General features: G+C 39.7%; 1 protein-coding gene across 2 annotated transcripts in view; it reads left to right on the top strand.

Annotated features, from left to right (window-relative positions):
- Positions 1-975: 975 nt before the first annotated feature.
- chd2 (chromodomain helicase DNA binding protein 2) overlaps positions 976-16,431 on the top strand; it is a 68,229-nt gene continuing 52,773 nt past the window's right edge. The window contains exons 1-6 of one of the 2 annotated variants that reach the window (XM_061894788.1): positions 976-2,014; positions 9,264-9,720; positions 9,792-9,878; positions 9,974-10,035; positions 13,711-13,830; positions 14,044-14,217. In XM_061894788.1, the coding sequence (XP_061750772.1) occupies positions 1,956-2,014; positions 9,264-9,720; positions 9,792-9,878; positions 9,974-10,035; positions 13,711-13,830; positions 14,044-14,217 (959 nt within the window). In that variant the 5' untranslated portion in view covers positions 976-1,955. The remainder of the gene's footprint in view (positions 2,015-9,263; positions 9,721-9,791; positions 9,879-9,973; positions 10,036-13,710; positions 13,831-14,043; positions 14,218-16,431) is intronic. The other variant, XM_061894786.1, reaches the window with a different exon arrangement.

Below are 16,431 nucleotides of genomic sequence, written 5' to 3'. Positions count from 1 at the left end.
TAGGCCAAACCCCTAGTGGTCAGTTGTTGAATTTATTTGTTAAATCGTTACTAAATATCAGGCAATGTGCACAAACAGTACAAATTTTCTTGATTGTTGCACAGTGAGATTGTTACATGTTCTGTGGGCTTACAAAATCTTCTTTTCTTTTGTCCCATCAAGACACGATTCAACTGGATTTCGCTGAAAATGGAGACAGCGTTGTTATAACGAGAAGATAGCGTTGAAGATGGCAAATTTTGAAAAACTACGTTTTGTTTTTTTCTCAACGGAATACGTATGGACTTAAAAAAAATTTTTTTTTAAAGAGACCATGGACATAGAAACACTTCCGAGCTGTATCGTGGACAATTTTTTTCAGTTTAATGAGAAGCTGAAAATCGGCAATTGTATATTGGAGTTAATACTGTTTTCAAATAAAGTATGTGTTTTGTATTCTTTGGTTTGTTATATCTGCAATGTATGAAGGATGTTCTAAAAAGTATTCTGAAGCGTCGCATTTTGATGTTTCAAATGTATGTTCATGCTTTTTATAACTCCACTACTTAGTTGACAACCTTTTCAAGCTTGGCAGGTGTACCTTTTTTGGAAGAAATATATTTGCAAAAAAGATTGGCCATCCTGGATTACAGCCTTTTACAGCAATGGTTTATTGCTCAAATGTGTTTTTTTCAAAAATCTGTATTTGTATGTCAATGGGAAAAAAAGTAAGAGTTGATAAATATTGCGTCAACTTAAGCACTGGTGGTTAACAAAACAAAACATGAATCAATAAAACACTGCCCTTTTAAACAATTGGTTAAATGGCATTTGTTGTGAACTGAAATGGTTTCCTAAAGCTTTCTAAAATGGCTTCTGGTGTGTCTTCTTCCTGTTAAGGCAGGAAGTGATGTAATTGCAGCAAAAATATATTTTCTCTTACTAGTATTCCCTGTTTTAATATAGTGAGACGGAAGCTTTCACTTTCATGGTTGTAAAATAATGATGAAAATAACGCTACGTTTATCTAAAGAAAAGTAGTAGATGAAGGGGAGGGACTTCCACATCACCTGAGTGTTAGCTAAATGGAAATAACGTCAATCAAAGGCTTTCAGAGCAAGGAAGGAGCTCTACATGGCGGATGATCCTTAGGAGGGCTGCTATGGGCTGGCGTCATACCGTTTTTTTTGGCCGTGTGTCTACTCGGTACACGTCCTGCTTCCTTAAAATGATGCTTCAGGTCTTACGGTTGACATTTTAACGAGATTTTTGCCGTTTTGTGGTGTTTTTGGACATCCTCTCCGTGTCGAATGCGTCGCCTGGACTGTCGTTGTTTTCCATGCAGGGCTCCGGCAGCCATGGCGCGTCTCCATTTTTAGTGTGCTGCCGCTGTCTGAGTCTTGACAGCACATCAGGTCCGGAGAGGCCTACAATGTCTTAGAAACTCATTTCTTTTTTGTAATGAACTACAAATTGTTACTTTTCACTGTTATCCGGGATTTGAAGCGGGCATTTATTTAATTAGCTTCGCGACGAAATCTCAATGATATAGCTGCTTTATCGGATGCTACCTAACCAGTGGAATGCTAATGTTTACATTGTTCCTTGTACTAATTCCACATTTTCTCATTGCTAAAAGTTTATTTTTTCCACTCATTGTTCTGGTGACGCAGTTGCAATAAATTGATGCGACTCGTCTCTTGCTTGGACTAAATCGGAATATAGTCATTGTACGTTTCGGCTAATGAAATCTGCCTTTAGCAAGTATATTTCAATGAGCAACGTGGATATTGATATAATGATAACATTCTTAAATATAAAGTCACTTTCTCCTTTCGCTTCGCACCGCCTGGGATTTAACTGCCTCCCGAGTGTATGCAGTCTACAGGGACTTGTGTGACACTTTTGGCCATTAAATACCAGGACATCAACCGATCAAAGGATATTTATCTTTTCAAAGAAATCATTCTGCAATCATGAAGAACGGGAATAAAAAGCAAGAGGATGAAGGGTCGGCTCACAGCAATGCATCGAGGTATGGGACTTCTTTTTAATGCACTTTTCCTGCCATGGTTTTTATTGTTTACCTTGTTTAGCATGGTCTATCACTTATATATACATTAGCAACTGTGACCGACCAAGTGCACCAGTGTCACCAATGCCCTTGCTATTGTTTTATAGCCACACCCTGATTTTCCTAGCATTTGTTCCACCAATAAGTAAAGGTTGCAGGCCTGTGCTCCAACATCATTTCCCTGGAGATGAACGTGGCCCTGCCCCAACAAAATGCTCTGCTTTTGTATTTATATCTTATTTTGCAGACATGAACGCAATAATATCTTTTTTGCCATACATATATATATATATATATATATATATATATATATATATATATATATATATATATATACACATCGTAAAAGTACTTGGTACTGCATTGCACCATTTTTTTGTTAGTTGCCTTTAAACCGTTATATTTTGGAGTGTCTAAATATACGGGGAGCTACATCTGAAAGTAGTTATTTTAATTGTATTGAAAAATGTAAATGCATGCACGCAATCTTGTGAGTTTTTCATGTGCTTGCCTATAACGAAGTTGCACATGTGCAGAATGCACCTAAATGCAATGGTGAATGAAGTACTTGTGTGATTATGCACCTTTTGAAACTTGTCTAATGCTATGCAATACCATATTTATATGCCATGTAACTAAAGAAAACTTATAGTAGCATTTAAAATATGTATTGCATTTTATTACTAAATGTTCGTTTTTGTGACATTTGCACATTTGTTTACTTTTTGAATTAAATTTATCTTCTAGTATTTTACTTATTTTCTGAATAATGGCATCATGCACGTAAAGTTAACAAAACACCAGATTACAAATATATACAAGGTTTTCAGCCTGATGACAAATCATTATTGTCTGCCTTTTCAACATACTGGTTGAAGATTTCACACACGTTTACATTAATAGTTCTTTCAATCCCTCGAAGTGTGTGTATTGTGGCAGCCATTTTCATTAGATTTAGTAGTTGAGGGCAACATTCAAAATCGGTTTATGATTACAGGAAAATATCGTGGTGGAGCAGCAAACAAAGAAACAAACAAATGTCAAAAACAATGACAATTTCTTACTTCAATGTATGTTTTGTAAAACGGTCTTAAACATTTTAAAATATCCATTGCTTTTCCCTGCTGAGTTTGCTGGCTTCATGTGTTGGAAAGTTGGCGTGACACAGGAACCGGAAGTGTTTGTTAACTCGATAGCCTGAGCAGAGCATTGCTATTGGCTGGATTGTTGACCGGCGAGGCCTCAACCAATAGAATTGTGAGATGTTATTATAGAGCCCACCTACTTTTAGAGTATGCGGAAGTTTTGCTCAGTCTCCTTTGGTAATTCGGAGAGGTCATGCCGTCACTCCTTGACGAATGTCTGATATAAATGTGTTCTTTCTATCACAATACATATTATTAGTACTAAATTATTATTTCTAATATTGGATTTAAAAAAACGTTTTACACGTGAGAGTTAGACTTTAAAAGGTAAACAGCGCCCTCGCGTGTTTATAAGTATAGAAAATAAACAAAGGGGGGAAGTTACAAGCTTCCTCCCACTTCCAAAGACATGCACCTGGGGATAGGTTGATTGGCAACACTAAATTGGCCCTAGTGTGTGAATGTGAGTGTGAATGTTGTTTGTCTATCTGTGTTGGCCCTGCGATGAGGTGGCGACTTGTCCAGGGTGTACCCCGCCTTCCGCCCGATTGTAGCTGAGATAGGCGCCAGCGCCCCCCGCGACCCCGAAAGGGAATAAGCGGTAGAAAATGGATGGATGGATGGATGTTGTAAGCACAATACCAATGGCGTGCAATTTGCAAAATGCACAACCGCATTTTGCAAACTTAATGTAAAATCAAATGTTTATTGGATTCATCACTATACAGTGTACATCCACGACAGAACTACTGACTAAACTACTACCACAACTTGGTTTACTATTTATAAAATATAATAATGTAGGGTTACCTGGAACTTGAAATAGGCCACCCGGCCTGAATCCACACTTAATAATAATAATAATAATGGATTAGATTTATATCGCGCTTTTCTATTGTTAGATACTCAAAGCGCTCACAGAGAAGTGGGAACCCATCATTCATTCGCACCTGGTGGTGGTAAGCTACGTGGTAGTAAGCTACGGTAAGCTACATCTGTAGCCACAGCAGCCCTGGGGTAGACTGACGAAAGCGTGGCTGCCAGTTTGCGCCTACGGCCCTTCCGACCACCACCTATCATTCATTCACCAGTGTGAGCGGCACTGGGGGCAAGGGTGAAGTGTCCTGCCAAAGACACAACGGCAGCAATTTGGATGTCAATAGGTGGGAAGCGAATCTGCAACCCTCAGGTTTCTGGCACGGCCGCTCTACCCACTACGCCATGCCGCCCCATTTGGTAGTAGTTTAGTCAGTAGTTTAGTCGTGGATGTACACTGTATAGTGATGAATCCAATAAACATTTGATTCGATTTGACATTAAAATTGCGTGCCATTGGTATTGTTCTTACAACATTATTATGTATCGACCCCAAAAGGGACAAGCGGTAGGAAATGGAAAGATGGATGTCAGATGTTAGTGCCATCAATAAGTTGTGTTTGTGTGTCAGTTTGTAAGATCTAGTTAATCTTTAATCTTTTTGTGAGTGGTGTATTCACACAGGAGGTGAAAAGAGTTTCTGGCGACAAGGAGTGTAATGATTTTAACAACGATTCAAATCACATCATAATTTGATGTTGTCAATATTAATTTTTATTAGAATGATACAAACCAAAACAATTCAGTGAATAGAAATCAATTCAGTGAGTTTTTAGGCAAACATATAACCAGTATGACTGAAATACAGTGAATACTGGGCACTGCAGGTGACTTTTCCTATATTACTGATTTTTTTTTTTAAGGCAAGTAAACAACAATTATTGGCCACATCTTATTTAAATAAAGTGCTACCAACACTTTCAGTTGAAGAGGAAACTTTCTCCTCTCATTTTTAGTATTCAAGGAATGTTTGAAAAAAGTACGGTAACCAAAATTTTAACATTAGATTTACCTGCTGCTTTTGCTCTTTTTCAACATAAGTGGTACAAAATTAATAGCTATAAAAGTCCACTGAACATATTGGTATGTTTAATTAGCAGTAGATTTACCGGCTACTTGTTTTTCAACATCTACTCACATAACATCCGACCTCCTATGTCGTTACACATGACGGGTCAACAAATATGATATATTCAAACTGTTGCGCTCTTCTCATTTTAATAAACAGCAGTGCAGTAACATTCAACAAAAGGGCAAGTGAAACCAATTCCGACTTTGTCCTGCTGCTCCATGAACGCTGGGCGGTCGACGTGTGGGATCCCATGGCGCCATAGGTGGTTCGAGAGATTTGTCGTGTTGCGACCCCAATGGCGGTAGGAAGTGGATGGATGGACACTTTATTTTACATATTCTACAAACAGTGAGCAACTTATTAAGAACACCTCTGTTTTTACAAAAGCCTACACACTGGATCGCAATGGTGGCTTGTTCATTTCTCTTTCGCCTGCTTCTCTTGTGATAGCCACCAAAGTGCTTTGATGGTGCGTGGCGATGACGTCACTGACAGGTGACACACTTGTGTAACATTTAACGTTTTTATTTATTTAAAAGTGCTAAAACACCTTCTAAATAAAGTCTGCCGTTTTTAAAGCCAGCATTTTTTGTCCAGTATAGATACAATCAAGTAATTACCTTTTTAAAATGATGTAAATTCGATATGAAACATATATGAACACACTTTGCTCTCCAAGTACCAGCATAATGACCAACAGTCAAATACAATAGTGTAGTAAGTCTAAGTATCAATCAAAAACAAGGTAGAGTTTTTTTTTTTTAAGAAGTATATTTTGGGCTACTGTACCATTACACACAGTATGAACGTTAACACTATAACTATTCTATGTGCAGATGGACACAATTAATGGGAATAAAAACCTAACCGGAATAAAAATACTCGCAATTCGGAATATTCTGACCCGATCACACCTTTGGATCAAAACCTCATCCCGATCGAGACGAGTGGTGAATGCCGATAGTCATTCAGATTGGAGCGGATGTAAACATCCATCCATCCATTCTTTTTTCTACCGCTTATTCCCTTTTTGGCCCCTATTTCAGCTACAATCGGGCACACCCTGGACAAGTCGCCACCTCATCGCAGGGCCAACACAGATAGACAGACAACATTCACACTCACATTCACACACTAGGGCCAATTTAGTGTTGCCAATCAACCTATCCCCAGGTGCATGTCTTTAGAGGTGGGAGGAAGCCGGAGTACCCGGAGGGAACCCACGCATTCACGGGGAGAACATGCAAACTCCACACAGAAAGATCCCGAGCCTGGATTTGAACACACGACTGCAGGACCTTCGTATTGTGAGGCAGACGCACTAACCCCTCTGCCACCGTGAAGCCCCGGATGTAAACACTTCTTCAGAAATTTTGTAGAGAAGTGATTGTCTTGCTGACGTCCCCCACCACCCTATTCACACATACACTACAAATTTTTACGCAGAGACAAATTTAACAACATCCACAGCAAACAATGCACACAATGAATGTGTTTCAACAAATTTAAGCCTGAGGTATAGCGTTTTAGCCCTCTAATGGTCAAATTTAGCGCTACATGTACAAACCTCGGTTCCATAAGAGTTGGGAAATTGTGTTACATGTAAATATAAACAGAATACAATGATTTGCAAATCCTTTTCAACCCATATTCAGTTGGATATGCTACAAAGATGACATATTTGATGTTCAAAGTGATAAACATTTTTTTTAATATAATTTTTTTTTTTAATAATCATTAACTTTAGAATTTGATGCCAGCAACACGTGACAAAGAAGTTGGGAAAGGTGGCAAAAATACTGATAAAATTGAGGAATGCTCATCAAACACTTATTTGGAACATCCCACTGTTGTGCAGGCTAAGTGGGAAAAGGTGGGTGTTATGATTGGGTATAAAAACAGCTTCCCAAAAATTGCTCAGTCTTTCACAAGAAAGGTTGGAGTCAGGTACACCCCTTTGTCCACAACTGCGTGAGGAAATAGTCAAACAGTTTAAGAACAAGGTTTCTCAAAGTGCAATTGCAAGAAATTTAGGGATTTCAACATCTACGGTCCATAATATCATCAAAAGGTTCAGATAATCTGGAGAAATCCTTCCACATAAGCGGCATTGCCGGAAACCAACATTGAATGACCGTGACCTTCGATCCCTCAGACGGCACTGTATCAAAAACTGACATAAATCTCTTAATGGATATCACCACATGGGCTCAGGAACACTTCAGAAAACCACTGTCACTAAATACAGTTTGTCGCTACATCTGCAAGTGCAAGCTCTATTATGCAAAGCGAAAGCCATTTATCAATAAGATCCAGAAACGCCGCCGGCTTCTCTTGTCCCGAGATCATCTAAGATGGGCTGATGCAAAGTGAAAAAGTGTTCTCTGGTCAAACAAGTCCACATTTCAAATAGTTTTTGGAAATATTCGACATCGTGCCAACCGGACCAAAGGGGAAGCGAACCATCCAGACTGTTATCGACTCAAAGTTCAAAAGCCAGCATCTGTGATGGTATGGGGTTGCATTAGTGCCCAAGGCATGGGTAATTTACACATCTGTGAAGGCCCCATTAATGCTGAAAGGTACATACAGGTTTTGGAACTACATATGCTGCCATCTAAGCGCCGTCTTTTTCATGGACGCCCCTGCTTATTTCAGCAAGACAATGCCAAGCCACATTCAGCACGTGTTACAACAGCGTGGCTTGATAAAAAAACAGTGCGGGTACTTTCCTGGCCCGCCTGCAGTCCAGACCTATCTCCCATCGAAAATGTGTGGCGCGTTATGAAGCGTAAAATACGACAGCGGAGACCCCGGACTGTTGAATGACTGAAGCTCTACATAAAACAAGAATGGGAAAGAATTCCACTTTCAAAGCTTCAACAATTAGTTTACTCAGCACCCAAACGTTTATTGAGTCTTGTTAAAAGAAATGGTAATGTAACAGTGGTGAACATGCCCTTTCCCAACTACTTTGTCATGTGTTGCAGCCCTGAAATTCCAAGTTAATTATTATTTGCAAAATAAAAAGCAGTTTATGAGTTTGAACATCAAATATCTTGTCTTTGTAGTTCATTCAATTGAATATGGGTTGAAAAGGATTTCCAAATCATTGTATTCCGTTTATATTTACCTCTAACACAATTTCTCAACTCATATGGAAACAGGGTTTGTAATAAACAAGGTTTGGTCGCCAGAGAGTTACTCTGCCAAAAATCAGCATCACAACTATTCCAATACAAAAAAAATATCCACATGCACAATATCTACTCAGTGGCCCAGTGGTTAGAGTGTCCGCCCTTAGATCGGTAGTTTGAATTCTAACCCCGGCCGAGTCATCCCAAAGACTATAAAAATGGCACACATTACCTCCCTGCTTGGCACTCAGCATCAAGGGTTGGGAATTGGGGGTTAAATCACCAAAAATGATTCCCGGCCGCGGCCCCCGCTGCTGCCCACTGGTCCCCTCATCTTCCAGGGGGTGATCAAGGGTGATGGGTCAAATGCAGAGAATAATTTCGCCACACCTAGTGTGTTTGACAATCATTGGTTATTTCGCCACACCTAGCGTGTTTGACAATCATTGGTTCTTTAACTTTAACTTTACTTACGAAGAGTTGACCAAGGTTTGTGATGAAGCTTACACCTGTGGGTTTCTCCGCTGTTGCTGCTTGTCTGGGACAGTGCGACCGTCACTTAAAAGGTCCGACAGGAAATGACTTAAGCTCATTTATACTTTGTTGTCCACTCACTGTTAAAAGTCAGATTTTCACGATTTATTTAGATTTTTTTTAGGGTCGATAGTACCCTTTTTGATTTGAATGAGTGCTCTTTTTCGACTCACCCCACTGTTGCTTCATTGTGGCACATATGCCTCACTGTTCTCCCCTGCAAGGTGGCGGGAGTACAGCATACATAAGCAACTCTAGTTTGAATGGTTTTATCAAACCTATTTGGGTGATGATCAGCAGGCCATAGGAAAGGTTTGACGGCCGCCAGTTTAGTAGGCCTGCACTAAGTGTTATTATTGTCTTAGTGCACTGATCTGCCGTGACCATGTTGCATCAAGTTGTGGTCAGCAGAATAAAACACTTACGGTTTCTTCTCATTCCCGCAGCAACTCTGCCTCTGAAGAATCCAACCACTCCGCGTCAGAGTCGGGCAGCCAGTCAGAGAGCGAGCACGCTGGCGAGCACGGCAGTGAGCAAGGCGGCAAACATGCCGGCAAGCACAGCAGTGAGCACGGCAGCCAGCACGGCAGCGAGCACGGCAGCCAGCATGGCAGCCAGCATGGCAGCGAGCACGGCAGCGAGCACGGCAGCGAGCACGGCAGCGAGCACGGCAGCGAGCACGGCAGCGAGCACGGCAGCGAGCACGGCAGCGAGCACGGCAGCGAACACGGCAGCGAGCATGCCAGCGAGAGGCAAAGAACCCGCAACTCTGAATCCAACAGCTCCTCCGAGTTTGAGAGTCGCTCGGATTCGGGGAGCGAGTCTGCGGAGTCAAAAAGACAAAGGGGTTTAGATGCCCAAGACAAACCAGTGAAGAAGAAGGAACAGACTGCTGTCAAGAAGGTAACACAGAATCAAACTTAATAATGCATTTGTGACATCTTGTCTTGACAGTAGCTGCTCTTTAATTGCAGGTGTGGGAGGAGCACCCAGACGTGTACGGGATAAGAAGGTCAAACCGCAGTAGACAAGAGCCGTCTCGCTTGAACATCGGCGCTGGGGTACACAGCAAAACCGACATCCAAACACCGTTAATGCAGAATGTCAGTCGATCAACCATAAGTGGGGGCTCACATGTTTTGGTCTGCTTTTACAGGGTAGCAGTGACTCTGAGAGCGAAAGTCCAAAAAGGAAAAGCCCCCGTACTAAAAAGAAGGAGTAAGTATTGTAACGGTTGTATCACAATGTTAGTTAAAAACTGTACACTGCATACCATATCATTGTTTTTATTTGCTCATTTTATCATCATCTGTTTGCTAGTAATGGAGTTAGTCCCAGTCGGTCAGGACCTGATACCCTCCAATTTGACGGCTCTAATTAGTACGGTGGGTCTGGGTTAGTTTTTGCCTCATCCCTCGCTTAAAGCGTGAGTGAAGAATGTGTGACGAATGCACTACCGGCCTGATACGTCCGAAAGATAAATTAATGACACAGTATTATCTGCTGACAGATGTTACTGCAGGTAGTCCTGAATAGTCCCACTCCTTAATGCTTCAGTCAGGCCTGGGCCAATAACTAATTTTGGTGGACGATATGTCGATCTACAAACTATTGCCAATAAACAATGTTATTGTCAACATTAATTTTAGACTAAATTAACTACTGATTTAATGATTATACATAATAATTATCCATATACACCCTTTCAAATTCAGAAAACTTGTATTTCCTGTATATTTTACCATTGTAATTGAAATATAAACTTTTAAATTTTCCAAGTTAAGTAAAACCGATAATAAAAATGAAGTATAACTGGCCCTAGTGTGTAAATGATTGTCTGAAGTGTCTACTAGAGCTGGACAATTAATAACACATTTTTAATTTTGATTTCGATTATGGCTTCTCACTATTATGAAAATACAATAATGGAAAAAAAAACCCATTAATGAGCCTCAAAAAGTGCATGCAAATTCCAGAGCACGTGACGGTGAAACAGAGGAGGAGGGAATGAGTGAGAAAAGACCATGTCTACAAGAAGTTTGGGATGTCATTGTTGTTACTTTTTATATCTGACACAGTGCTAGTATGTTTAATCAATAATCACTTAACTCAACAAAAAAGTAAGGCATGATTTACGCGTTGACAATTGTGGATGGAATGACATAATTGGCCATTGAAACGGAATCAACTGATAAACGCAAAATAATGTCGGGAATTGGCATACATATAAGTGAAATGTTGTCATTGTGAGGAGAAGAAACATTTGTTTGAGAAAAGAAGGTGTCCGGTAGAGCTCACTTATCCCCGACACACTCAACTGTTTTACACAAAAAACACACATTCTATGGTGGTAAAATAAGTGCCAGAGTTAAAAAACTGAATTATATACCATTAAAAGGTGTACCTCACAATACGAAGGTCCTGAGTAGTCTTGAGTTCAGTCCTGGGCTCGCGAGCTTTCTGTGTTGAGTTTGCATGATCTCCCTGTGACTGCATGGGTTCCCTCCGGGTACTGCGGCTTCCTCCCTCCCCAAAAAACATGCAACTGGGGATAGCTAAATTGGTAACACTAAATTGGCCCTAGTGTGTGAATGTGAGTGTGAATGTTGTCTGTCTATCTGTGTTGGCCCTGCTATGAGTTGGCGAATTGTCCAGGGTGTACCCTGCCTTCTGCCCGAATGCAGCTGAGATCACCTCCAGCACCCTTCATGACGCCAAAAGGGACAAGCAGTAGAAAATGAATGGATGAAAAACGGAAACACAGAACTTTAATGTTTTTTAAATTGATATAGCTCCTTAAATTTTTTTTATAGCTATTATTTTTGTTATTTTACATGTTCTGGTTTATTCATTACAAACATATCCATTTTTTTTAAACTATATTTAAGTTAGAGTTTTGGTGGTACAATAAATACACATTAATGATTAGTGGCATAATTTATCGTGATTAGAATATCAACCAAAATAATCGAGATTATTTGTATTGCCATAATCGTCCAGCCCAAGGGTGCAGCTGGTATAGGCTCTAGCACCTCCGCGACTCTGAAAAGGACAAGCGGTATAGAATGGATGGATGGCTATACTCTGTCCGTTAGCAAAATTTTGCCAATGAATAAAAATCGCAACCAAAAGCAATACAATAGGTTATGTCTTTTTTTTGACGAGCTTGGAGGACCCTAAATTATAAATAACCAAAACAATAAAAAAAATGGCTAAATAGTTATTGTTATTGAACGGACGTCTGTCTGTTTCAACGCAACATTGTGAAGTATATATCAATCACTTTGTGAAAAGACACCACAGCCTTTATGATTAATGCGAATATTGTATCAAAGTAGTTTAGACCGTAATGTGTTAATACAAGTTTAGATTGAGATATGACGTTTCTTAATGGGACAAGATGTTAATGTCTCTTGTTTTCATGTTAGCATTTAAACTATCTAGGAAGTTAGCGCAAGTGCTTCCTCAGGTTGTATGGTATACATGTACTAATTAGGTACTGCGGTACTAACAAATTTAAAACAATTCTATACTGCATTTGAAAAATACCAGTCCTTTTTTTTTCATTTGCAAGCTGCTCTGCATGAAATTGAGTGTGCCAAAATGCACACACAAAGCACATAAAAACAAAAACAGTGTTGAAAGGAAGAACGAGGTTAATGAAGAGGGCGCTTGAAGCGCAATATAGGGGTATTTGGGCTTCAAAACTACCTATTAAAGTGACACTTTGAATGTCGAAACGCCACACTGCATGCTCTGCTTTAAAACCTGCCTCGGCAAAGGTGGCATTAAAGTATTATAAAATGTTCTTCAAACATAAGTAAACATTTAAATAACAATCATCCAGACTTGCACAAGGATTGCGATGTAGTTAACCAGCTCCCCTGCTGTGAACATATACGTAGATACGTAGATGCACACACAGGTAATTTTTTGCAAATTATTAGTGCAGTCAAAACCGCCACGTGGCCTAAACTAATGCAAGTAAAGTGACTACATTTTGTTACAAACTCCTACACTTTGTGTTTTGTCCTTTTACAATGTGTGTTTTACCTGCCAACATGTCTTATCTGTGTATTTTTTAGCCATAGTATTTACTAGTAGTTTTTAGTACTTACCAATGATTGTATTGGACCCAAAGCACAGACCAAGAGTGGAAACCATAAATCATGAAATATTTAATATAATGTCATTAAAGCTTTCTATTCTATTCCAACCTAATCCTAGATTATGGCAGATGATATATAATATATCAAGTTGTACATTTTTCTTTGAGTACAATAAGAAAAGCCAAGTGTGTATATGCCTTTAAATTTTTATTGTAATATTCTTTGAGTGCAATAAGAAACATATGTTTGTTAGATTTTCTGTTAATATGAGGCCAATAAGGACATTTGTTTGTGGTCCCCTTTATTTTGAAAAGTATCTAAATACATTTTGGTTTCTACACCTTTCATAAGTGTATCAAAGTGACGTTATCAATCACAATATTTTGATCATTTAATTTAATACGGAAATACAAACCGCCGGAGTTTTACAGCGGTTATCATGACTACTGTTTATTTGTATGTGGCACAAACGCCCCGCAGCTGCTAGAAAGAGTGACCACTCTGCCTCTTGCGGCCAGTAACAACTCATGCATTTGGCGCTTATCAACGCTGCAAAAGTTACCGACTTAATTTTCATTTATCTTTTGGTTAAATGACATATCGAATACCGGGGCAGGCCTAGCGTTAGTCACACACAGGATTCTCACAGGAATGAGGCAAAAATACAACCTTAACTACTGTAGTTTACCCCCATTCAAACTGTCTTAACCACACCAAATGGCCACTAATAGAAAAATAAACAAAAAACGATGAAATTGGTTAATGGTAATTTCTTTGTTGTAAGAAATATCTGGAAAGATGATGATGATGACTCAAATGATGACGAAGAGGAGGAAGCGTCCGGCAGTTCAGACAGTGAGCAGGAAGAGAAAAAAGTTAGATCCAGACGACTTCCTGCTAGAAGGTAAGAGCTTAGCAAGGCCTGGCCGTCAGACAGCTGCTAGCTGGTCGTTTGATCACTTCATTTCATATTGTGATGCATTTTAATTTGTTTTCTGATGGCTTTACATTGTTACTGAGCTTGTATAAAAAGTAAAAGGGTTCAAAGGAAATATGTTCAAATGATTTGGTTCAGTGTCTATAAGACACCAATCATTTTTTTGGGGTTGTTTTTCAGGCCTCAGACAAAATCCTCAAACAAGAAACAAGTGTCCCTGAGAGGAAAGAAGTCCAGGAAACAAGAGTCTTCACCCGAGGATGAGGACGACGAAGATGAGGACGACGAGGATGAGGACGATGATGATACTCCGAAGAGACAAACTCGTCGCAGAGGGGCGACAAAAGTCAAAAGGTACACACCTTTTTTAAAGACGAACTGCACTTTTTTGGAATTTTGTCTATCATTCACAATATCTATGTAAGACAAGAACATGTTTTTCTTTATTGATGCATTTTAACTCGTAAGTAAGTGCTAGCAAAAGTCAGCTAACAATGGAGCCATGGGGAGTTGCTCTATTCCACCATTAAAGAGCTCCAACAACATAAAAAAAACCGCCAACAATATTCCAATTACATGTCCTGACCTGAATATTAACCAAGTATTAGCAATATTGTTATTATAATCTATAACATAGAGGGACTATTTCTAGCATCCCCTTGACCACAGAGCTTATGCATCTATCGACATACCGAGGCGGTAAGTTTCTGCATCGCTTCTGAGTTGGTAAAAGTTATTTCTAGATTATAAATCATGTCTCACCTCGTTAGCCGAAGGATGTGGACATAAACCGAAAAGTTGGTCAACTTTGACATTGAACTTAGACCCGAAGATAGCGGAAAAGACACGAAAATACGTACCGTATTTTTCGGACAATAAGTCGCAGTTTTTTTCATAGTTTGGCCGGGCGTGCGACATATACTCTAGAGCAATGGTCCCCCCCCCCCCCCCCCCCCCCCACAGACACATATGGAAACAAAAACCCCTTTCTTGATATTTGGTATGCTGCAATTTGAAAAGAGAAAGGTTAAACACAAATGTGTATTTCACAAATAAAACCCAATTTAGTAAACCAATTTATTTTTTAGCAGTTTTAACTGTTTCAGCAACATAGATTGGTAAATAAACATTCCACCAGTAACCTTCATTGTCTCACACTTAATATTAATGGGATGGATGTGCTTGGTGCAGGGACATAGGCTTCTCAACATCAGGCTGGAACTCACTAAGAAGAAGTCGTAGATCCCCGCGGTCAGTAATTTTCAGTCGGTTTCTTTGCTTGGAAAGAAGCAAGGCGACTGCACTGAAGCCCCGTTCTACTAAATATATGATGTTGGGAAGGCAATAAAGTACATCTTGACCCTGTTCCACAGCACTTGATAGCAGTCAGAGATTTTTTTTTGTAACCATAAATCTTGATATGACTTTTTGAAAATTCTGAACATTACAAGCTTGAAATTACAAACCTGAGCTTTTGCTTTTGTAGTCTATGCTGTCGGATCTGACTGGGCCAGAGCGGCGTGTGGTAACCGGACATTGATGCGTCGTCTACTGACTCGTCCTGCTGCACGTGTTGTGTACAAATCGTCAAACAAACGTTCGAACTTCTGACTTCGACTTCGGACTGCCGCCCCCCTACCGCCCCCTTCTTCCTCACCGCCCCCCCAGATCTTTCCACCGCCCCCAGGGGGGGCAGTACCGCCCACTTTGGGAACCACTGCTCTAGAGCGACTTATGTGTGAAATTATTAACACATTACCGTAAAATACCTAATAATATTATTTATCTCATTCACGGAAGAGACAAAGAAAATGTCAGCAATCGTCACACACACGTCAGCCAATAAAAATTCGGTGGGGGAGGGTCATGGCAGAAGTGCATTGTGGGTCATGAAATGCTAACTGCTATATGCTATATGCTACTGCCGTAGCTATTAAAATGGATCGTTTCATCGTTGGCGGTAACTTATAAAAACTGAGAAGGGCTCAACAAAAATGGCACCGAAAGGGAAATCATTTACTGCAGATTACAAACTGGACGTAGTGAAACGTGCAGCAGAAAACGACAAGAGGAAGCGGCGCATACTTTTTGTAGTTGGCAGAGTGGTTTAGAAGCGACATCGAGGAAGAAGATTTCATCGGATTTATCGATTAGGAGTGACAGATTGTTTGGTAAACGTATAGCATTTATCGAGGAAGAAGTTTTCATCGGATTTATCGATTAGGAGTTACAGATTGTTTGGTAAACGTATAGCATGTTCTATATGTTATATTTATTTGAATGACTCTTACCATAATATGTTACGTTAACATACCAGGCACGTTCTCAGTTGGTTATTTATGCGTCATTAAACGTACACTTATTCAGCCTGTTGTTCACTCTTCTTTGTTTATTTAAAGTTGTCTTTCAAATGTCTATTCTTGGTGTTGGATTTTATCAAATAATTTTCCCCCAAAAATGCGACTTATACTCCAGTGCGACATATATATGTTTATTCATTCTTTATTATGCATTTTCGGCCGGTGCGACGTATACTCCGGAGCGACTTATAATCCCGAAACATATTTT

This window comes from Nerophis ophidion, linkage group LG03 (genome assembly GCF_033978795.1).
Source record: "Nerophis ophidion isolate RoL-2023_Sa linkage group LG03, RoL_Noph_v1.0, whole genome shotgun sequence".
NCBI lineage: Eukaryota > Metazoa > Chordata > Actinopteri > Syngnathiformes > Syngnathidae > Nerophis > Nerophis ophidion.
The sequence above is the reverse complement of the archived record's forward strand: the minus strand, read 5'-3'. Positions and strand labels throughout refer to the sequence as shown.